The sequence below is a fragment of the Gossypium hirsutum genome, chromosome D02 (genome assembly GCF_007990345.1).
Source record: "Gossypium hirsutum isolate 1008001.06 chromosome D02, Gossypium_hirsutum_v2.1, whole genome shotgun sequence".
In the NCBI taxonomy this organism is placed as follows: Eukaryota; Viridiplantae; Streptophyta; class Magnoliopsida; order Malvales; family Malvaceae; genus Gossypium; species Gossypium hirsutum.
In genome coordinates this window covers 9,971,458-9,996,514 of record NC_053438.1, presented here as the reverse complement: position 1 = coordinate 9,996,514, position 25,057 = coordinate 9,971,458, and the positions used below count along the sequence as shown (strand labels likewise).

Sequence of the window (25,057 nt, the reverse complement as noted above, 5' to 3'; positions counted from 1 at the left end):
AATTAGCAAAATTCCAATTCAGTCTCTACCCAAAATCCAACAAAAATGGCGAAAGAGTTAGAAATATTTTTACTTTGCTGAACTCAATTGAATTTCATCAAGAATGATTGACAAATTGCTTGTAGAAATTTGAGACAAAATGTGCAACTATAATGAAAATGGAACTAACTCAACCGTTCCCTTATTTGGTCTTTTTCAAATGGTCTATTTGCTCTTATACCCTTGGGCCAATCACCTAATAAGAACGTCACCTCTTCCTAATTATATATATTTAGACATTTGCCCCAACAATTTTGATTCTCTTACAAAATAGTCCATATCTTAAAAATTCTAACTATCTAATTATTACTAATTTATGAACAATTATTAATTATCACCCACTAATTATGAATCATAAAATCGACCCGATACTCGTTCCCTGAAGCATTTCAATTTAACTCCCTGGAACATTTCGAATTACCAATTCCGACACCAAAATCAAACATTTTTTATATCAAAAAATTTTGGGTTGTTATATTTTGAGTAGTTTTGGAATAGTTTTTCTTGGCTTAGACTTGTCTTTTAATTTCCTTGCATTTTCCTTTTCGGTTTTTAAGAACTATATTAGTTTATAATAAAAAAATAGTTTTTTTTAAATTTCTTGCAACTTGCACTTGTTCTCAAAGAACTAGGGATTGATGAGGAAAATGCATGAGATTAAGCTTGTGATTCACCAACCATGAGCCATTGTAACATTATTAAGTATCTCTTAACCTTGTTTTATTAATTTAAGTTTCAAAGCGGATGAAGGAATCCGAGTCAATTTTGGACTATTATTCTAGGGTGTTGGCTATTTTTAATCAAATGAAGAGATATGGAGATACTTTAGAAAATGTTCCCGTTATTGAAAAGATCTTTCGTTCTTTGGTTTCAAAGTTTGATTATATGGTTTGTGTCATTGAGTCAAAAGATTTAAACTCTATTACTATTGAACAAGTAATGGGTGAGTTACAAGCACAAGAAGACAAATTCAAGAGGAGACAAGATGAGTCGTTAGAATAAGCTCTCAAAACCAAGGTATCTTTGACAGATTGCCGAGAAGAAAAGAACCAAAGAGGCCAAGGCCATGGACACGGGTGAGGACGAGGTTATAACCAATGAGGACGTGGAAAAGATGATCGTGAAAATAGCAACAATGATAATTGGATCCCATCAACTAGAAATTGTGGAAGAGCAAGGGGAAAAGGAAGAGATAATTATCAAAGATCAAATGGAATAAGGTATAACAAGTCTAGTTTTGAATGTTACAATTGTCATAAATTTGGCCATTTTTCTTGGGAATGCCAAAATGATTCTAACAAAAATGAAGAGAAGATCAATCTCAATAAAGATCAACAAGAAGTGGAAGAGCCAACTTTATTTCTAATAGTCAAGAATGAAGAAAGTAATGATGCAAGCATATGGTATCTTGACAATAGAGCAAGCAATCACATGTACGGATGCGAAGAGGCCATTGTGAAGCTTGATGAGATGGTTAGAGGCAATGTTTCATTTGGAGACTCTTCAAAAGTCTAAATTCAAGGGAAATGTATCATTCTAATTTCTCTAAAGGATGGTGGTCATAGCCTTATTACCGATGTGTACTATAACAGCCCGATTTTGGGTCTAGTCGAAACAATAGTTTCGGGACAACAAATTCGATGAAGAAAATTTTATTTTTATTATATTTTCATGGTCTAAAATTTTACAGAATTATTCTGTAAAAATTTCGTACGAAAATTTTGACGTTTGGGCACTCAATTTAGTCAAAATGACTAAATAGTAATAAGTGCAAAACTTGAGTTTTAGAAGTTATAGGTATTAAATAGCTATAGAATTTTTAGTGGAAGTCCTTTTGTGATAATTAGCTCATTAATAAGTTAGTGGAAGATATTTTTTGGTATTTTTGAAATTAGTTTGAAAAGAAAAGGGCAATTTGGTAATTAAGTTAATAAAGGTATAACAAGACAAAATTTAAAAGCTATCATCTTTTTTTCTTTCTTCTTCAACCGTTTATAAAGAAAATGGGCAGCCATGGATGAGCAAACATTCGGCCAAGCTTCTATGGCCCATCTAGATCAAGGAAGACGAGATTCGGACTTAGAACGGGGGAAAACAAAGAATATGATGAATAAGTCCTTTTCACCGATTATGCTACCGAGGTAAGTTCGTATGAACTATATTCTGTATAATTTTGATTAAAGTGAATGTTATTTGGTGATGGATATTATATATATGTGTTCTATTGTTGGAGTTGAATTATTATTAAAAATATATTATTGAATTTAATACTCAGTTTAGATTGAACGCGGGATTGAGTACAATCATTCTATGCCAAAGGATGAATTGACGGATAAGACCATAACTAAGTTATGGCACTATGAACGTAAGACCATGGTTGGACCATGACAGTGTTTATATGTAAGACCATAGCTGGGCTATGACATTCTGATGATAAGACCATAACTGGGTTATGGTACTACAAATGTAAGACCATGGCAGGGCCATGGCAATGCATGTGTAAGACCATAGTTGGACTATGGCACAAAAAGAATGATGTACTCATATTCGTAAGCCGTTCTTCGATTCAGTAAGAAATGGTAAGAGACTTATGTGATTGAATTGAAAGATTTATAGATTATTATTGATTTTGATCTGAAAGAAGTGTATTTATTGATTATATTGTATTTGACAAAGAAATTATGTATGTTGAGATGAGTAATAAACTCAAATGTGACATGTTGAGAAAGTAAGTTTATCAATGTTGAATTTATAAGCAATATGTGCAAGTACGCTAACCAGTGTTGTTGCTTGATGCTTAAGCAAATTCCAAGCTATTGGTTGAAATGGTAAGTATTTAAGTGAAAATATGCTAGTGCTCATGAAAGAATGGTAAGGTTAAATTATACAATTTCTTATGAAATGACTTATCAAGTGATTAATTCAAAAAAAGATTTGGTTATATGCACTAATTTGTGACCATGGTTGAATGATATGTTTATGAATTTTGTGTCATATATGAAAAGTAAAGAAATGCAAATGAAAATAAGGAAATCATGAAAGAGTAAAATTTGCAATAAAATAGTTTTGGACAACAGCAGTTGTATAACTTTGAAAAATCACCAAAAATTCTAGGAATTGCATTAGAGGTTGAATAAGACATGAAATTAAATCTTAATGAGTCTATTTTCAAGAGAAACAAACAAGAACATCATATGAGTCCCGTATTAAGAGATAATTAATTTTTAGTGAAGAATGGTCAAAAATGTCAGACAGCAGAATAGGGACGACTTTGAAGAATTAACTGTACTTATTGGCTTAACCAAAAATTCTGAAAATTTTATGGTAAGAACATATGTTAGTCTAGTTTCGGAAAAATCAAGCAAATCTTAATTTGGAGTTTCATAGCACAAGATATAAATAATTTAGTGACTATGAATCGAGTAGACAACTTGATATGAATATGAGTAAATAGTGGAACTATGCGCAATTATAATTGTATTATCTTGAGAACATGTTGTGAGGATTGGTAAAAGCATGTTAACAAATTTCTTATTATTTACATACCAACTTACTAAGCTATATAGCTTACCCCCCTTTCTTTCTTTTTCCTATAGTGTCACAGATACTAGCTCAAGTTAGAGATCGTCGGAGATTCTATCACACTATCAAGCTATTGATCAGTATCAATGTATTCAAGCATTTTAAGTTTATGGCATGTATAGGGACTCAGTCATTTTTGTGTATAAGTTATTATGTTTTGGCCAAATGTTTTGATTTGTAATGGTTAAAGGTTTGATTTATGTGTAGCCATGTAACTTGGCTTATATTGGCTAATTGGTTGCAAGCCTATATATATATATATTACTTATATACCAATGTCTTGTGATGTGAGTTGTGTTTGCATGATACATGATGAGTTGTGGGTATGGCCTAAATTCCTAATGGTTGTATATGCTAGAAGTCTTGATGTCCAATGGCTAAGTTTTGCTTAATGGTAAGGTATATTAATTAGATATAATTATGCACGTATAAGAGTTGTTGATGATGCATATTGAATGTGATTAAGTGTGACTAAGTATATTGGTTTTAACTGACAAATCTAAAGCTGAATTGTTGATATTTTGGTAGCTTATTTATGCCATGAAATGTACCTTTGAAATTATGTTTAAGCATGTGCAAATGAGGGTAACAAATGGTTGGGAAAAATAACCAATTTCTCAGCCACGCGAGAAGAGAAACGGCCGTGTGTCTCAGCCATGTGGAGGACACGACCTAGCACATGAGTGTGTGACCCTCTAAAACATGAAAATTTTTTTAGTGTTCCAAAGTTTTTGGTTTAGTCCCGAACCACTTCCAATGTATGTTTAGGGCCCTATAGGCCCTTATAAGGGGCAATATGCATGTGCATAGATAGTTTTAAATTGAATGAAATTTTATGGCCCAGTTTTGTATAGTTACTTGTGTTTAAGACCGATAATGCCTCGTATCCTGTTCCGGCGTCGGACACGGGTAAAGAGTGTTACATGTACTGTGTTCCTAAGTTAAAAGGCAATATTTTAAGTTTAGGACAACTCCTTGAAATGGGTTATGAAATTCACATGAAAGATTATTTCCTTTGGCTAAGAGATCAATATGCCAACTTGGTTGTTAAAGTATCCATGTCGAAGAATAGAATGTTTATGTTGAACCTCAAGACAATTGAAGCAAAGTTCTTGAAGGCTAGTGTGAATGATAAAGCATGGTGTTGGCACATGAGATTTGGCCACTTGATTTTTGGAGATCTCAAAGTTCTCGGAAAAAAGAAGATGGTTAAAGGAATTCCAACCATTAGCCATCCTAATAAATTGTGTGAGGCATGTCTCCTAACCAAGCATGCAAGATCAAGCTTTTCGAAAGAAGTAACATCAAGAGCAACCGAGCCTCTTCAACTTATTCATACCGATGTGTGTGGACCAATCAATCTTCCATCATTTGGTAAAAGTATTTTTTTTGTTTTTTATTGATAATTATAGTAGAAAGACTTGGGTTTACTTCTTGAAGCAAAAATCCGAAGCCTTTGTTGCATTTAAAAATTGCAAAGCTCTTGTTGAAAAGGAGAGTGGCTATGAGACAAAATCTTTAAGGTCCGATAGAGGAGGCAAATTCAATTCTAATGAATTCAATGATTTTTGCAAACTACATGAAATTCATCATCCTTTAATGGTGTATAGATAACCACAACAAAATGGTGTAGCAAAAAGAAAAAATAGAACTATTATTAACATGGCTAGATGTATGTTGAAGGCAAAAAATATGCCTAAGGAATTTTAGGCCGAAGTTGTTTCTTGTGCAATTTACTTGTCCAACCACTTGCCAAAAAAGAACGTAAATGGTCTAACACCTCAAGAAGCATGGAGTGGAAGAAAGCCAAGTGTTAGACATGTATGGATGTTTGGTAGCATTGCATATACGCATGTATCTGACCAAGATAGATTAGAGCTTAATGATAGAAGTTCAAAATAAGTTTTCATTGGCTATGAGTCAAACTCTAAAGGCTACAAGTTGTACGACCCAAGCAATGGAATGATTAGCATAAGCCAAGATGTTGAGTTCGATGAACAAGCAATTTGGAGGAGGCACAAGAAGAACAAGCTTATGATTTTTTCTTTATTTTGAGGAAGAACAAGAAACTGTGGCATCGATGACTCCTCCATCTTTACCTGCTCCAATCCATGAAGCAACTTCCGAAGAAAGCTCAAGTGAAAGACCTTGAAAAATGAGAAGTATCTATGACTTGTATGATGATACTGAAGTTATTTATAACTTGTTGTCTATTTGTAGATAGTGAGCCACTTAACTTCGATGATGTCGTGAAGGACGAAAGATGGAGACTAGCCATGTATGAAGAAATAAAATCTATTGAGAAAAACAACACTTGGGAGTTATTTGAAATTCCAAAAGGCCATGAAGCTATCGAGGTCAAGAGGATTTTCAAGAAAAAGAAGAATGCAAGTGGAGAAGTGGTGAGGTACAAAGCAAGGCTTGTTGTTAAAGGCTACAAGCAAAAGCATGGGATTGATTATGATGAAGTCTTTGCACCCGTTCCTGGTTTGAAACAATTCATTTGCTTATTTCCTTGGCGACTCAAATGAAGTGGAAAATACATCAACTTGATGTGACATCTGCATTTCTTAATGGTTTCTTGGAAGAGGAAGTTTACATTGAGCAACTCATGGGATACAATGTCCAATGACAAGAAGATAAATGCCTAAGGTTGAAAAAGGCACTATATAGGTTAAAACAAGAACCTCGTGCGTGGATAGTCTCATTGACAAGTATTTTTGAGACAATGGATTTGTTAAGTGTCTTCATGAACATGCACTCTATGTCAAGATAAATGATGGTAGAGATATCTTGATAGTTTGCTTTATGTGGATGATTTTATCTTTACAGAAGATAATATGAATTTAATTGAAGAATTCAAGAAGCACATGTCCCTTGATTTTTAGATGACTGATGTGAGGCTCATGTCTTATTATTTGGGCCTAGAAATGAAACAAACGGATGACAGCATATTTTTCTTGCAAGAAGGTTATGCAAAACAAGTGTTGAAAAAATTCAAAATGCTTGATTGCAATCCTATTGAAACTCTAATGGAGTATGGAGTAAAGCTGTCAAAGTTTGATGATGGAACAAAAGAAGATTCAATTCTTTTCAAAAGTCTTGTGGGAAGTTTAAGATACTTGACATGTATAAGGCTTAATATCCTATTAGCAGTTGGTGTAGTGAGTCACTACATGGAAGCTCCTACGTCAGCTCACATGAAGGCTGCTAAAACGATTCTTCGTTACCTAAAAGGTACAATTGAATTTGGGTTATTCTACTCATCTTATCATGACTTTCAACTCATGGGATTTTGTGATAGTGATTTTTTCGTTGACATTGATGATAGAAAAAGCTGTAGAGGATTTGTGTTTTTCTTGGGAGATTGTTGCATCTCTCGGAGTTCTAAGAAACAACCTATTGTTACTCTTTCAACTTGTGAAGTTGAATATGTGGCAGCAACTTCTTGTACTTTTCATGTTATCTAGCTTAGAGGATTGTTGAAAGAACTTCACTTTCCACAAGAAGGAGCAACCAAAATTTGCATTGATAACAAGTCTGCACAAGCACTCGCGAAAAATCCTGTGTTCCATAATCAAAGCAAACATATAGACACAAGATATCAGTTTATCATGAAGAATATTGCCGAGAAGGAAGTGTAGCTTAAGTTTGTGAAGACTCAAGATCAAGTGGCAGATATTTTTATAAAACCTCTTAAGGTTGAAGATTTTCAAAAAATGCGTGGAAGAAAATTCAAATTAAGGGGAAGTGTTGGATATAATTTGTAACATTCTAGAATATACTTGCTCATAACTTGTTGCATGTACTTATATTTAATGAATGTATTAAAGTAGATGTATCTGGTAGTCATGCATGTACTTAACTATGATACATGAATGTGTTGAAACTAATAGTCACTTACAACTACTATAAAAATAGTTGTATGTGATGAAGCAAGGTAAGAGAGAATGAAAGAAGACAAAGTTTAATACAAAGTGAGCTAATTTATTTCCTAAAAGCTATTTCTCTTTCACCTTCCTTCCAACACCCTCTAATAAAAAAATAGGAAAATTAATTTTTGTTCGTTAAATTAAAGAACAAGTTGGTTTTCTTATTAAAAATTTTATCTATTTTTATTATTAAAAACTAATCATATACGTTAACATAAAATAAATGTAATACGTCAAGCGTCACTATCTTATTATTTTGTGAACGGCACCATTTTTACCTTATATATAAAGAGAGAAAGGAGTAAAAGTCTGCAATTTTTTTCAATAAAACCCGAAACGAAAACGAGTAAAAACTGTAGAACATAATCTCCCATACACAGTAAAATACAAACCTCAGTCGCCCCACTGTCATACATTAAATGCTAAACAGTCACATAGTTAACATGTTACATGCTTGAATAGCTTATTAAGTGTTTAAAGGTCAGACCAAGCTTCCTCCACCGGTAGCTCTTCCACCACAGACGCAAAGTACGACTTATTATCAGCATTCCTCACCGAGCAATTAGCACGAATTTCGCCATTGTTACCAGTCAACACACTCAGCTGTCCCATCTTTATCATCGACACCACAAACTTCTCGAAGAAGAGCGTCTCATTAATGGCAAAGCTAGTAACAATCCCCCTCGTCCTGCTATCAGTGTACAAGTCTTGATCCGAGGTAAACAGCCCTTGACGGTTCATCAGGTCCACGTAATACTTATTATCGAATTTGTTGGGGCTCCTTATGTCCATCACCGTCGTGTTGGTTGAATTTACCGTGGGACATATTACCTTGAGATTGTTGGCAAAGGTTTTGTCCATGGTAGGGTCTTGGGTAGGGTAGAGCCTGGTGGTGAAAGATGTGCAATGGCTGATGCCGACGGTGTGGCCGCCGGAGAGAGCAACAACGTCGGTGGGGTCGAAGTTTTTGGTGGCGAGCATGGAAAGGATGGTGGTGGCGTTGGCGAAGGGCGGTGGTAGGTTCTGCAATGTGGCGTTTACGGTGGCGAAAGTCAGTCCATCTCTTCTTCCCAATGGTATGCCATAGTCTGGTCCACCTGACTGTGAAACCAAAATGGGGGGGATTTTAAGTCAAAATTTCAAGCTCCATGACGATGACATAATAGCTTGACCTTTTAAAAAGAATAAAAAATTAAATATTACAGGAGTTGGTGAGCTTCAGGGAAATTTCATATGACACATGCTTCCAACTTTGATGAAATATCTATTGGCGACAGTAAATTACCTTATTAACTTAATCAAACATACATCTAACAAATTCAGGTATAATATAATATAAAAGATAGTTAAAACATGATTCGGTAATTGTCGATCAAATCTTAATTTAATTAGTATAAATATTATTGTCAATGCAGAATATTAATAGAGGTTATGAGTAGTCTTAGAAGCTGTATGAATTTATAATTTCAATGATCATAAAATATATTTTTAATATTTAAAATTTATTGATAAAAATAAAATATTATTCTAATATTAATTTAATAATATAAAAAATTATTCTCATCCTATTGAAAAACTTATTTAAGTATAATATTTTTCTCAAAATTCATATACTATATTATACTATGAATGAAAGGTCCCCATGTACAACTGCTTTCACCTAGGCTTTAATAAATTTAGGCTTTATGACACCAAGAAATTGACCATTAATGCACATTTGGTACGATTTAAGACCTTATGGCCCCATTGTGAGAAAAAAAAAGTTAGCTGAGGCGTATGCCACTCACCCACACACCGCGTTTTAATTTCCAACTACCCCTCCAACAAGTAGGCTAAATTAATCAACATTGTTTTCTTATATGTAAGGGTAGGATTACATGGTTTAAACTCGAATCGAACTAATATTTAATAAGAGTTTTAATCATCACTTTATTTAAGTCTAAATAAATAAATTAATTTTGTTTGAAAATATTACTTTTTAACTTTTTATTAAATTATATATATTTTTTAATAATCTTTTATAGGTTCTGATCATATCTGCTTCTTTGGAGACAATGCCTAGAATTATCCGTAGCTCTTCCTCAATCCATAAATAAGAGAATAATACGTTTCAACGTACTTGAACACATATCCTCCTACATTAGTAACAATATCCATGCCAATCGAGTTGAAACTCAATTGACATTTATATTTGTAGTTTAAGTTATACCACAAATTTAGATGTGACCCATTGTTTTTCATTGATAAAAAAGAACCAAAATCTTAAATTAGAAGGCTAGAGGATCATTAGAAAATAATATCGTATACTAACTATTTTAAATATTAAATCCAAGCATGTATTCAACAAAAATTCGTTAAAATTTTTTATAGTTTTTTAGATTGATTTTTGTGTTTTTGTTCATTAAATAATAAAAAAATTCGACTGAATGAAAATGACATAAAAAGTAATAGTGATTGATGATACCAAGTAAACGGAGTCACGAGCAGCAAGCGCGACGATATCAGAACAAGAGACCACTCTTCCACATGCTTTCTCGACACGGTTGCGCAGGTCATTGATGATCTCGAAAGCCTTGGCCCTCAAGCTCAGGTTCGGCGGAGCCTGTTGCTCACCTGGCCCGCTCGCCGATCCGTCCAGCAACACAGATCCGTCGCATCCCTAGTAAACATCAATGACAAAACGAATCAAAACGACGCATCCATGTTTCAATCGATGTTTCGGATGTTTACATGGTTTTATAACGTACCTGGACAAAGCAATCATGGAAATGAAGGCGGAGCAAGCCAGCAGCTTGGCCAATGTCGTTGTCGAACACCTTCTTCAGCTGAGTTCTAATAATGGATTCGAGCTTTGTACATGAAGTTTTGTAGAAAGTCCAGGAGAGGCCACTCACGATCGGAACCGAGTTGTCGGCGGCCTCGGAGATGGATAAGTAAGGAGCAAGTAAAAGAGAAGAGATCAAAAGGAGAGCAACGAAAAAGTTAGTAACTTTAGCCATGGATAGATTCTTGGTGTTTCTTTTGCGTCCTTGACGCTGCATGGCCTAGTCTTATTTATAGCCATTTTCAAGTCATTCATTAAGATTTAATTAATATTAGCCTTCCCCTTTTTTTTAAGCTATTTCATTTTATTTATTCATTTATTTTATATTTTTCATATCGAATTTACTGTCTTTGGGCTTCATAGTGACTCTTCCAACAATGTTGGGATAATGTTATTCGTTGGCAACATAGCAAAATAATTATTTTTATAATAGTTGAAAAAATATTAATTTTATGAAAAGGATTTAATTGAATGATGTAGCATTAAATTAATAGTGTGTTTGGACATTATATAGTAATTGGATGAAACTGTAATTACTAGACGTATTCTTGTAATTATAAGAAATTCTGAACCCCCATTAATGTGTTTAAGTGATAAAATATAATTACATAATAATTATCTGATAGTATAAATTGTAGTTATGCAATTACAAAATTTTAATTTCAAAATAAAATATTAATTATTATAAAAATTGTGAATAATACTTGAGAAAAAAATTCTAAACAAATAACAAAATCCAAAATCAAATCATTGTCTATAATATGTTAGTGTGGGAAAGTATTAGACAATACAATTACTAATAAAATAAACATAAATGTAATTTTATCTAATTACTCTAACATTCTATATTTGTTAAGTTATTCTTTAACATTAAACATATACTCTTTGTTCTCATCAATTAGTCCTTGACCAAGTATAAATAATTAATAATTAATAATATGTAGTTTAGTTATATTTAGTAGGTAGGAAGTTGTCGTTTTGTAAATTATTTAAACAAGATTAATAAAATAACATACAATCATATTTAAAAATAATAATTATGTCCTAAAATGAAAATTATTGTTATTTTATAATTTTAATTACATACAATCATGTTTGGAAAGTCATACATTAATTGAATTTTAATGTAATTATTTGTAATTGCCCTCCTAATTAATTCAATTCTCACTATCTTTCTAAAAATTGATAAGTGTAATTACACTCAATTAAGTGGAACACACTAATTATAATGGCTACGCAAAGCATGCCACAATTGAGTGGGACAAGAGCAGATATTGCTAAATACACCACCACTCCATAGCATTTTCTAATCCACCACTTGCACTGCTCCACTATAGATATATAATCTTGAAAATCACTATCCCCACTCTGCTTCACTTCAATTTAATTTTTGCTACATCTTTTTAATATTTTCAATTTTTTTAAAGTTAAGTAAATATTTAAGTATAAAATATATGAATTTTCTATAATAATTAATTACATTTTACCCTTTAATAGTTATATAAATATAAGGATAAGTTGGTAATTTCATATAATAGAGTGGGGCGGGGTGGGGCAGTACAAGCAATTATCATAAGCGTTCCATACGGCCCACTATCTAAAAGAAAAAAAGATTCACCCACCCTGTCTCATATCTACTTTTAAAAAAAATTCACTTCATTCAAAACGAATTGATTCGAAATCTATTGAGTAATTTAGATTTTATCATCCCTGCAGAAATGTGTAATAACAAATATGATATGCTATTTTTAAGTGATATGGGATGTTGAGTCGACACATTTTCACTCAAGCTGAACTATTAGGTTTAAGCAGACATGTTTCCATGTCTATTACCCCAAACATATTGCTGGGCATACCTATTCATACTCTCATCTTTATATGACAAACGCGGATATCAATTTCCTTATGTTTTGCTTGGAAAGTATGATTTGGGTCAAAAATTTAGATTTGAATTTCTTTGTTTCGATCATAAATAAAAAAGGTCGATTCAATTTAAATTTTATAAGAATTAAATTTTGGATTTTAAAATGTAAAATTGATTTTAAAAAAAACTCTTTTTTCTCATTTCCTTCAAAATTTAAACAATATATGATTAATTTTACTTAAAATATATCATCAAAGAAGCTTAAAATTTTTAGAATCTGACTGGTAGACTAACCAGTCAAACCACCAATTTTCGGTTCAACCGATTCGATCGATCTAATCGGTTTGATTGAATAAATTATTAAAAATAAAAAAATAATATTTAAAAATAGATAAAACTGGTTCAACCAACCGGGCCCCTTATTCCAGACTAATATCCCAGCCGATTCCCAATCAAATCGGTTTGACCATGTCGGTCGGATATAAATTTTGAGAATAGTAACAAAACTTCATGCATTTAATTTAATATATATAAATATTCAAAATTTTCATTTATACCATAATTTCTACAATTTTAATTTTAAGCCCTTGACTTTTAATTTATACCTAAGTAAGTCCACTTATGCCCGGTGTAATCGATCTGACCAACTGGTCCAATTCGATTTTGTAAATACTGTTGAAGCTTCATCTATTTAATTTAATACAACATAAATATTAAAAAATTCCATTCATACCATAATTTTCACAAATTTAATTTATAGACCCTTGACTTTTAATTTATACCTAAGCAAGGCCATTTATTTAAATACAAATCAATTCAACCGGTTCGATCAGTTTGATTGGTACAATCAGTTCGATCAGTCCACTCGGTTCTATTAAATAAATCATTATAAAATTCATACAAAATAAAAAAAATGATTCACTCGGTTCGACAGCCCAATCAATCGGTCTAATGCCTTTCCCCAGACCAATACCCTAGCTGCCTCCTAGTTTGACTGATCCATCCAGTCCAGTTCAAATAACAATGTTCAAAATTCTCCTAAATAATTAATTTTTAATATATATATATATGTATATATATATTAAAACTTAGAATTAATTAATATCCAAATCCAAAATTTTAAATTATCGAAACAATAAATTTAGATTAATTCAAAATCTTAAATTTCAAATATTTTAATTCCCAAACAAAAAATTTAAAAATAATAAATTTTAAATTAAAATTAAAATTCTCAAAATATATTTGGCCTCAATATAACTAAAATCACACCTTTTGACTAATGGATCACCATTGATAAAAAAAAAAAAGATACCATGCTACAAATAACTATGGTTAACTTCTAAAGATATAAATTGTTGACTAATTCAATGAAATTAAAAACACATTTGCTATGTTCACATCTCGCAAGTTGTTATATATGTGGTGGCATGCCTTATCTCACTCGATTATTTATTATTAAATTTATATAAATTTTAATTTAATTTGAATTGTGATTCGTATGTATATATGAAACTTTAATTTTGATTTAGTTGTACACATTTAAAGAAATAAATATATACATTTAATTAATGTTTGTATATGCAACATATTAATGTAAAATAGTACTAATTCGATAATATTTTTAGTGACTTTTGAAAATTGAATTAAACTAAAATTTTATGTATAAAATCACACTAAACCAAAAATTCATATATCACATTACACATTAGATTAAAGTTGAAACACTATTCTTTCGCATATTGTCAAACTTGGTGCATAAATTTATGTAAGAAATATATATTTATTAAAAATTATGTAAAAATAAATGAAAGTTTGGTTGAAAATGTAAAGTTAAATTATTTATTGAGTTCAAATCTCAATATGTATACTTTTTTTTGATTTATATATAATAAAAAAAGAGACAAAAACACATTCATAATAATAAGGTTTACTTTATAAAATAAATGGTTTTTTTAGTAATTTCTCAATTGAGTTGTTGCTGACTTGACTATGATAGTAACTCAGTAAAAAACTAAATATTACTATACATATAAATATAGATATATACAAAAGATTTGTGTATTAAAACTACAGTTACTTAAATTTATGTTGATTGAGTTCTAATTTGACACGTTATTATTTCAACAATTGAATTTATATATGTTTAAACCTGTAATATTTATCACTTTAAAAATTGAAGGTTATAATTAGTTTTGTATGATTTCAATTATATATAACTTATATCCATGCTATCGAGTAAGTTTTGAGTGTTTTGCCATTTGGATAAGAGGAGACTCATCTTTATCAAAGTCCGAGTAACATAACTATAATAATTAAGTAGAATCCATAAGAGACCAAAATTGCAAGGTTGTTTTACTAGCAAAAGTAGACCTGCTCATGGGTTGGGATACCCGCCCAGGCCTGAAGTCTCTTCTAAAATATGGGAGGGATTGGAAAAAATACGAAACCCAAAAATAAGCTTGGTAAAATTTAAGTCTTGTTTTTTATATGGATAAGGCCTTAGACAAGATTTTTTGACCCGAAGGCCTAACCTAGTCCGAATATATTAATCTTATAAAAAATATTATATTAATTATATATTTTAAATAATATTTATATATATTTATATTAAACCACTAGTCCAATAACAATTAAATTCATTACTCAAAACTAAAAAAAAAAAGAAACTTACCCAACTAAATAACCCAACCCAAAATATAAAATTTTAAAAATTATATTTAATACAATAAAATATTTATTATGTTTATGATAGTGTTTTTTAATATAAATATGTTTTAATGTGTTAAAAAGGTTTTATTTTAATATTTTTTTAGTGTATTATATTTTTTAAAAACTTAGTTTTTAAATAAAAACTAATTTAATAAAAATCAAATATGGATTGGTTCGGATTCAGATTTATGTTTCTTAAATTGGGCTGAACTTAGGTAAAAATAAATAAACTCATTTCCTGAACTGAATCAACTCGAACTTGAAAAATTAATCTAAATCCCAAACCTAATCCGAGCACCTTTAAGCAAAAGGCAGTGCAGGTTATATATATGCTGTTGTTTTTTTGGTTAATTCTTGCATGATTAAACTACTGTCGAATAATGTTTGACATAGCTAACCATCTGATCCCATCTTCTATATCCAACTTAACTCCAACCTAAGGACCCGAATATGAACTTTTTGGATATAGCTTGTTATAATTCAATGATGAAGAACCAAAAAAAACAGTAAACTACTTGGTCAAGTTAACCAAAAAAACAACATTGGATCATAAAAAAAAATGTACATAAATAGCATTTGAAGTTACAAGGAAAAGAGTTTCAATCCAAATCGATAATCCCGAAATTCGAGAGCATGATCTTTACTTGATCGACAAAGTTCGACCCGGTCGCGTACTCCGTTAGCATCCCGACAGCAAAACCGAACATTGCCCATCTACAAGTACACCAACACCGCCAAAAACCAGTCATCATATAGCAAGTTATTTGCTTGGATGTTATTAATAGAAATAGGTTAAAATTTGCCTACGGTCCCTGTAGAATTTAGTCCGGTATTTGAAAAGAGCTATTTGGTGGTATCAATTGACATCGTGTTAAACAAGAAGAAAAGAATGAAGGGGATATTGCGTTAAATACCTTCCATTACCAATCTCATTCTTTCCAATGAAGCCAAGGAAAGGCCCTTGATTTGATTCCTCAAGCTTCTTCTGCTTAAAGTAGTCTTGCAGTTCCTTTGCCTTTTGCCTCTGAAACTCCAAACTGATCACATTCTGGTCTCCCACAGGTGCAGGCGAAGAAGAAGACTGAGGAGGAGGAGTGGTTGGTGGTGGCGGTGAAGGAGGAAATAGCTTGACAGGAGACGGCGGGGAAGGTGCCGTAGGTCTTCTCAAAGGACCTTCAGACTGAGAACTCCTTATAGTCACAATATAAGGCTTGGCTGTGGTACACAATCTGCAACAAGTAGAAGATGCTGCTGCTGATGATGATGATGAAGTGTTTGGGATTTTGATATAGGGGATTGAGGATGCCATAGACATTGCTGTTTTTTCTCTTTCCAAGAGAATTCTGTGTGATGGGTTTGTTGTTAATGTTCTTAAGATTGTGTCTGGAAATGGGGGAGTGTGTGGATAAGGCGTGGCCAAGTTTCAACAGACAGATGGCTCAAAATTTATACAGTTTGGGTCAGTGGGTCGTTGGTTGCCAATGGTGCCCACTGGATTCTGAAGCGCGTGATAAACATTTCATCCCCCCAACTTGGCTTTTCTACCATTACTCGCGCTTCCTGTGGTTTTCTTTTTCCTATTTTCCTAACCTGACAGCTGCAAAGTGAAAATGAGGTAAAACTAACATGATACTAAATCAAGAATTTGATTATTTCTGTTAAAAATTTAATCCATTTGTACGGTTAAAAATTAGTGTGATTGACAGAGTAACATGTGACATTCTATATATATCTCATGTTGATGTACAATGATCAATTTTTAATAGTAGAAATGAATTTAATTTTTAACAAAAGGACCAGGTTACTCTTTGATCTAATATATAAAGATTAATTTACTCATTTTTTAATAGAAGAGATAAAATAAAATCGGACTCCAAATACAAAGACCTTTATTATACTTTTACCATGAAAATCAACATTTGGAAAATGGAGATGAATTATGATTATGGTTTTCTAACTTTATTTGATAAATTAAAATTTTAAATGTTAAATTATTTTTATAAGTATTAAAAAATTATTTGATACATTAATAAAATTAAGTAGTGAGAAAATTAATTCTCATTTTTAAAAATTATTTTTCTTAAGCTTAATCTTATTAATATTTTTATTTTATTTTGTACAGTTTTGAATAAAACTTAAATATAATGATTTGGATATCTCATTTTTTTGAAAAAATTTAAAAAGAAATAATTTATTTCAAATATATCTTTAAATAAAATTAACTTAATATTTTCAACATTTAAGTGATAAATATTAAATAGCTATCTTTACCTATTTTTTAACACTTTTTTGGTGAATCTTTTATTAATTAAAAAACTAATAAAATTATTAAACATACTAAAAAATTAAATGTTTAATAATTTGAAATTTGAAATAAATGTAATAATGCATTAATATTATTTAAAACTTAATTATAAAAACGAGATGTTTTTTAAATATAACTAAAAAAATATTTTGAAACCCAACCAACTAACCTAAAACTCAATATCTTCTGTTCATTTTTTATATTATATATTATTTATAATTTAATTTAATAATTATTAAAATATTTTATAAATAATTAGATTTTTATTATTTTTAATTAAAAGATGTTGAATATAAAAATTGAAGACACTAAAACTAAATAAAATAATAAGTAATTAATAAAATATAAAGTTATCATTTTTATTTAAAATGTATTTAATAAGTAAAACTTAAGAAGGGTAGTGTAATTTTTCCTTATAGTATTGGTGAAAGATCTTAAAATTTTGGAGATTTTTAAAATGTGAGTATTTCGAATTTATAGTCGTTTGGATAAAGAATTTTACAAATTATAAAATAAAATTAATGACATTAAAAACAAAAAATATAGAAATTATTTAATAGGGAGATCATTATATTTGTAAACTTTTATAAATATTTTTAATAAATAAAATTTTAAAATATATATTAAAATAAAGTGAAAAGATTTTTTTTTTATTTTTTTTTGATTTTATAGTGGGACCATGTGTATTAAAATTAAAATAATGAGGAATTTGAAAAGGTATAATAACTTATTTGACCCTTTAACTTTAAAAAAAATCATTTTAACCTTTCATTTAGTTTTTACCTCTTCAACTTGTGTTGTTTGTCAAATCCCCCGAAATTGATAGAAAAGTTAATGTCTTTTAACTTTGCTGATATGGCATACACATGGATTGCCATGTGGATGCCAAGTCAGTAATTAATTATATTTTAAAAGTTAAAATTTTAAAAAATAATTATTAAAATCATTAAATGTATTTTTTTAATTTTTAAAAAATTAATTAATTGCTAATGTGGGGTATACATGTGGACTGTCACATGGATGCCACGTTAGCAAAGTTAACAAACGTTAATTTTTTATCCATTTTGAGGTGATTTGACAAATAATGCAAATTCAAGGGCTAAAAGAAACGAAATATTAAATGGAGGACTAAAATGACTTTTTTTTAAAACCATTTGTTTAGGTGAGATTTGAAAAAGAAAATTGAGCCACTTAAATCTCTTAAAATTCCTCCTAAATTATTTAATTTCTCCACTTGTTTAGGCTGTGAAAACTTTAATATCTCAAGTTCGAATATCACTCGATGTAAATTATATATAGGAACTTGAATGATTAATTCAAGTTTATATCCCAAGACACTTGAATCCTGCATATATTTATTTTGGTCTAGGTTTGGACCTAGTTTGGTTATTAGTCCAATCGTATTTTAGAATTATCAATTCTATTTATTGTTATTCGAATCTATTCTTTGTAATTGTAATAAACATATGATTATATTTTTATTATTTTTAATTAAAAAAGATTAAATATAAAGATTAAAGGTAATAAAAGTAAATAGAATAATAAGAAATAAATAAAGGGAAAAGGTGAGATAATCTTAGTCAGTAGGGAATTTTCTATCGACCATCAAAAACTCTTAATAAAATTACTATTGCTTGTCTATTTATTTTATTTATTAATATTTATTATATATTTGATACATTAAATTATATTTAATAAAATTTCAAGTTTGCTTAAAGAAATAAAAATTTTCACACTATTGGTTTTATAATTATTTTATTTAATCCAGTTAAAAAAACCATTGGTACTAAATAGAATAATAACTCTTATGTTTTAATTATTCATGAAAATCTATTCAATGATCTTCACTCAACATTGCGGTCACAAGCGCAGCACAATATTTATAACCCACCCTTTTCAACTAACCATGATTGAACTGAATATATATTGTACATATATATAGAACACATTAATTACCCAGAAATAATGGACAGCAGTGTCGTGCAACAAGAATAATAATAATAATCATGATATAAGAAAATGAAAGTGAAGCCCAGGGCAGGATGGCAAAATTGAACTCTCAAATTCAATATATATTTATATAGACACAATATGAAAATCCAACAAAGGTGGCCCAGAAAGAAAGCTCCTCTCTAATGGTTGCATTCTGATTTCCATGTAGAATCAACAAAAACAACACTTTGCTTCTTCCCTTGCCCACAAATCAACTGACCATTTTCCAACATATAAGATTGAAGCTCTGTTAGAAAGCAATTTTACCGGATGGCATCATCAAACTCCGACGTAATGGCCCAACTACATGATTGTACATGCACAAGTTTTTTCACTTCCATTACTGAATTCATCGTCTGATCCACCTGTTTCACTGACATTAAGACGAAGGTACAATATCAGCAACGGGGAAGTGAAGAAAGACTGAACCGGCCAAACAGATAAAACTATATGAAAGCACTGCTGTGTTCATAACCTATTAGCAAAGATGCCATATGTATCACCTCCTATCAGACATCAATGTGCAGAATACATGGAGCTTAAAAAAATTTGTAGGCACAAGAAATTTGCACCTAATACCTAATTTCAGCTAAAATACACCAGAAGCATTAGAAAGGGTGAACCTAAGACATTACATACTATTTGTGCAGCAAGTTTCTTGTAAAGACAGCCACCGCACAAATTAGTATCAAAGAAAGTTCACAAACACCTTACAAAATCCAAAGATGTATGCTAATTATGCAGACATGTTTACACCATAACTTCTCACATTTCAACAAACAGATCACATATATAGATACGTCTAATGTATGAGATCTTGATAGCCAATGCTCTAAGATCAGATCTATGCATGTTGTCTGGTAACATCTACCTACATTTCTGTAGGCTATAACAAAACCAAAAAGAAATATTGGCTTATATCCTGAGTTCGTGTGAAGGTTGCCATAGCAATGTAATCAGCATAACTTGCAGAAAAACTTCAGTACTTGCCCAAACAAAGAAACACATTTTTGAATAATCAGAATATATTTACAATCTATGTGGCACGAGTGTCTAGATTTGTTATGGATGCTGTTGAATAATGCGAAATCATCTTAATATATCTTTAGGAAAACAAGAAAGAATCAAGGGGCACATTAACTAAGGCAGAAATAGCATGAAGAAATTAAATATGTCAGAAAATTGTACTGCATTGCTTATACAACTTTAATTAGAGCAGAAAATTCATGTACCTGGGTTCGAATTCTCTGATTTCAGCAAGCTCACTACCATGAGCATCAGTCCACTGCACCTTTCTTCGTACTGTATGACTCGGGATATCACCATCCTTTTCCCCTGATACCTCACGGTCATTACCATCCTCAAGAGGAACTTGAGTAGTATGTGATTGCTTCTTCAAACTACTTTTGAAAACAACCTTTCTTGCATCGCTATTGCCATCATCAAGCTGAGTTGCTTGATCATTACTCTTATCTGAAGCAAAGGACCCTGGCAAGACATCCTGCTGTTGAACAGGGCCAACTTTCAAAGGCGACGGTGTGTCAAGCCCGGCGGAAGTGCGACCAAAGCAGACAAAAGAGGCGCACCCGCGGGAAAGCCGGTTCTTGATGGAAGCCAGTTGGAGGTCAGGATCAGGATCAGGTTCTTGGTCTACCAACTGGTAATGATTCCACGGCGAAACTCTCATGGACTTGTCCTCGTGCTTCTGACCCAACAGAAGAAGGGCAAAGCCCTTGCTATACCCGGACGCTGACGAAGAGAAGAACCCTCCTCCTTCTACTGTCAATAACATCAGTTCTCATCTGGAGAACCCAGACAACTCCATTTTCTTCTCTTTTTTTCTTTTCAGTCACAACAAACTGAACCAAACTACCCCCAACTCCTTCATCCAGCCATATATCAGAGTCAGTGAAGTTATCAAACTTACCAAATAATGAAAAAGATTTATTAAAAATGGATCAGGGAAAGGATTGTTCAGGTTTGAACAGCTAAACCGAGAAGCAGAGCAAATTATTTGCCACTACGCCAGTTGACACCAAATAAAGAAATTTAACATCAATGAAAAATCTTAAATCCCATTTATAGTTACTAATGGAGTAAATCCTAAGTAACTAAAACTCATTGCAGACATAATAACTACTTAGTTCCCCAAAACTGCAATAATTATCAACATGGTCACCCCCCCTCATTAAACCGCACATAATTAAGATCTATAAATTTATTAAATCTAAATAAAATTCAATAACATTAATTTTGTTTTTTACACTCAAATCAAGAAAGAGAGTAACATTATTGAATAAATATAAAGAAAATATTAACAACATCAACGTCAAAAATAAAAATTAAATTCATTTAAAAGAATGATTTAAGATCTGTTTACAGTTAAAAGTAATAAGTACCAGCTCAAAGCAATGCTATCTATTTGATTGAAGTGAAAGCAATAAAAAGATGGAACAGAGAAATGTTGACAGTGACCAGTTCAAAATAAAAACCTTTTTCCTTTCTTGCTTTATTTGTTCTCCTTTTATTTTCTGGGGAAACAAACAGGAAATCAGATGAAAGAACAGGCGTGTGAGAGCTTACCTGATGGCGATTAAGCGGATCTGGAGAGTAGAAAGAAAACAAAAAAAGCCCAGGAAACTAAACCGGCGGCGCCGGCATGTTCGACCCCGACTTGCGTACGAATTAATCGGCGAGGAATTGGAATATTTGAGAGAAATTATAAATAAAAAGGGTGGAAAAAAGAAAAGAAAAGAAAAAAGAAATATTATGGGGTAAGGAAGAATAAAAAGAATTGAGTTTATTTCTGGTTGGAATTATTTAAAGTGAAGGATAGGGACAGTGACTTCCGTGGCGCATGATAGCGATTCTTCTTCTTTCTTTCTTTTTTTTTTAGATTTTGAATATATAAAAACTTTTTTATTATTAAGTAAAAAAGGAAAAGTAAGATGTGTTATGAAATTGTGTGTTAGTAAAGTGTCTTTTTAACGAGGGGATATGATATGAATTGAAAATTTATTATATTTTTTAATTACGTAAATTTTAAACTCAATCAATTAAATTAGTACACATTATAAAATGAGTTGAAGTTGAAGTTGAAGTTTATAGTAGTGGTTTACATCGTATTGGATGCAGAAAGTCTCTAAGAATAGAAGTATAGTTAATCATTTTGTTTATGTGCCTTTTGATCTTGAAAGATGAGGTATTTATAAGAATGATAGGTTTGGAGTGGGTCAACCATATTATGATTGTCTGTTTAGCAAAGTCTAATTTAAACCCAAGTTAGGGTATAGTCAGGGTAAAGTGTTAAATCGATAGAAAATATGTTGTAATTGATTGAATTTGCTCCGACAAGGAATGTGGCATCATTTAGCTTGGACTTAGTGATCAGGTCAGGCAAGGGGTGTTACATTTAGTGACATCAGAGCTACAGTTTAGCTGATCCTAGGACTAAATCGTAATATGTGTCAAGTCTAAACATACATGCTACAATAGTCCGTGATAGTGTGATGTATCGTTGATCTAAATTGGCTTTGGTTTCCTATATGGATTATCCATGTCAGCTAACTCAAATCAAGTTGTAAATTATGAGGTGGAAAGTAATGCCCTAGCCTTTATTAGTGAGCTCAAAGTTTACCCGTTCTACAAGGGTTAAGATGTGAGGCCAGAGATACCTTTATACAAATGATGAACCAATGGTTCAATCAGTTTACGAGAGCTACTCCTTTAGCTTCCTAATAGCAAATGCTACCTCCTCCACCTGAAGTGCACTTGATTGCACAACCCCAACCTCAAGGTCCTACACTGGTACCTATTGCTCGCCCTTCGATTGAAAAAATTCGCAAGTGTGATTTTAAAACAATCTCAATTGAACATATAATAAGAATTGTATTGGAAATATTATTGATGAGATTGAAAAGTGTTGTAGTAGTGCCAAAATGTAGAAAGTGCATAAATAGAAGGGATGTGCAAAGAAATTAGAAAGAAGGTGAGAAAAGTAACATATTACGCCAAAAAATGTATAAGCTATCACTTTACAACAATGTAGCTTCTAGGTAGTTTTGTGCCAAAATTGTTAGGCATTTGCTAATTTGATGTCCATCACATGGTCAACATACTTTCTAAAAGGATTCTTTTAGCATAGGCTTCTTCTTACACTTTGTTAATCAATACAATTTATTGCATGAGCCTTTCCATTAATCACAATAATACCCCATCGTCAGAATAAGCCTTGTTTGCGAGGTTCCAATTAGAAAATTTCTAGAAAAGTTACTATTTTGTCCTTATAAGTGGTGTCACTTATAGGAAAAACCTTCTAATTGAAAAACCATTGTTCTACCATGTTTCTAGAACATTGAACCATGATTTTATCAAGCACCATATATGTTTTCAAATTAGAATGGCAATAGAATCGACCAAATTTAATGGCTTAACTTGATGGTCTAGGGTACTGACACATTTTCGCAACAAAGAAACATGAAAAACAAGATGAATTTTAGTCGACTTTGAAACTCCAACTTATACTCGGCCTCACCAATATATTTAAGCACCTTATAAGGAAAAAATATCTTTATCCTAACTTTTGATAATGTTACGCTTGAATTGAATTTTAGCGAAAAGGCTGAAGTTTAACATAAACCCAATCCTCTTCCACAAGGTAAACTTCACGTTGCTCTTGATCAACCAACAACTTCATTCTAGTGTTAGGGTGTAACAACCTGAAATTGGGCCTAGTCGGAACAGTGGTTTTGGGACCACAAATGTAATATTTTGAAATTTTCTACAGTAAGATATTATCCTTGGTATAGTAAAATAAGGAAATAAAGTGATAAAAAGGGTAATATTGAGTTATGTCAATATTGAGAAGTATATTATGACATATTAATTCAAGAAAGGATTAAATCACAAAAGTGAGAAAAGTTTTGTGGGTCAAGAGTAAATATTCAAAATTTGAGGGGTTAAAGTGTAAATACAAAAAAATTGAAGGACCAAAGGTGTAAATATTTTAAGGGTGGAATGATCTAGAAACTAAGAAAAATGGATGGATTAGGACCAAATTGAAAAATGTAAAGAATTTTGAGGGATTAAATCGTAATTTTACCAAATTAAGTGATGACTCAAGGATGGAATTTTAAAAGATCATAAAGAGAAAAATGGTCATTTAGAAGAGAGAGAAATCTAGAAGATAATGATGATGTTGGAGATATTTTAGATTAAATAAATAAATATTAGTTTATTAATATTTTAATTTGATTTTTAAATAATATTTTATTATTTTATTGTTTAGTATATATATGTGGAAAGAAAGATGAAAAAAAACCCAACCAACCCATCATCTTTCATGCATCCAACATGAGGAGAAGAGAGAAAGAAAGAAAGTTTTACTTTCTTTACAATTTGGTCCCTCCTTCAAGAAAATTACCATTTTCACCTAAAAATCAAAAGAATTTCCATATCTATCAAGAGAGAAAGATAACAAGGAGACTATGGGGAGCTAGAATATCAAGTTAGATTCAAGAAATAGAGGCTGAAGGAGAGAGAAAATCAAGTTAAAGATTGAAATCAATTGAGCAAGGTAAGAGCATCAAGATTTCAATATATTTTTGAGTTTGATATTATTGAAAAAGTATGAAATTGATGTTAATGTAGGGTTTTATTATATAAGGCTTTATGTTCTTGATATGTTAGTGAAGAGAAAATAAGAGAAAGTGATGAGAAATAGTGTAGAGAAGGAAAATAAGAGTGTTATAAACTTAGTAATCAATATTTTGCACTAAAACAGTTTTGGACAGTAGCAGTAGGTTAACTTT

The 25,057-nt window shown here is 31.2% G+C and overlaps 3 protein-coding genes across 3 annotated transcripts; all 3 read right to left on the bottom strand.

Moving 5' to 3' along the window:
- Positions 1–7,852: 7,852 nt before the first annotated feature.
- On the bottom strand, positions 7,853–10,609 carry LOC107912053 (peroxidase 12). The gene is made up of 3 exons (XM_016840125.2): positions 10,301–10,609; positions 10,018–10,212; positions 7,853–8,654 (listed from the first exon to the last, which is right to left on the bottom strand). Exons 1-3 carry the CDS (start codon positions 10,592–10,594, stop codon positions 8,028–8,030), a joined length of 1,116 nt encoding a protein of 371 aa, XP_016695614.2. The 5' UTR covers positions 10,595–10,609; the 3' UTR covers positions 7,853–8,027.
- Positions 10,610–15,474: 4,865 nt separating this feature from the next.
- LOC107910467 (light-harvesting complex-like protein OHP2, chloroplastic) lies at positions 15,475–16,435 on the bottom strand. Its single transcript, XM_041088411.1, has 2 exons — positions 15,865–16,435; positions 15,475–15,664 (listed from the first exon to the last, which is right to left on the bottom strand). Exons 1-2 carry the CDS (start codon positions 16,263–16,265, stop codon positions 15,550–15,552), a joined length of 516 nt encoding a protein of 171 aa, XP_040944345.1. The 5' UTR covers positions 16,266–16,435; the 3' UTR covers positions 15,475–15,549.
- Positions 16,436–19,247: 2,812 nt separating this feature from the next.
- Positions 19,248–22,114, bottom strand: LOC107910468 (uncharacterized). The gene is made up of 3 exons (XM_016838307.2): positions 21,831–22,114; positions 20,480–21,129; positions 19,248–19,620 (listed from the first exon to the last, which is right to left on the bottom strand). Exons 2-3 carry the CDS (start codon positions 21,037–21,039, stop codon positions 19,551–19,553), a joined length of 630 nt encoding a protein of 209 aa, XP_016693796.1. The 5' UTR covers positions 21,040–21,129; positions 21,831–22,114; the 3' UTR covers positions 19,248–19,550.
- Between the last annotated feature and the right edge of the window lie 2,943 nt (positions 22,115–25,057).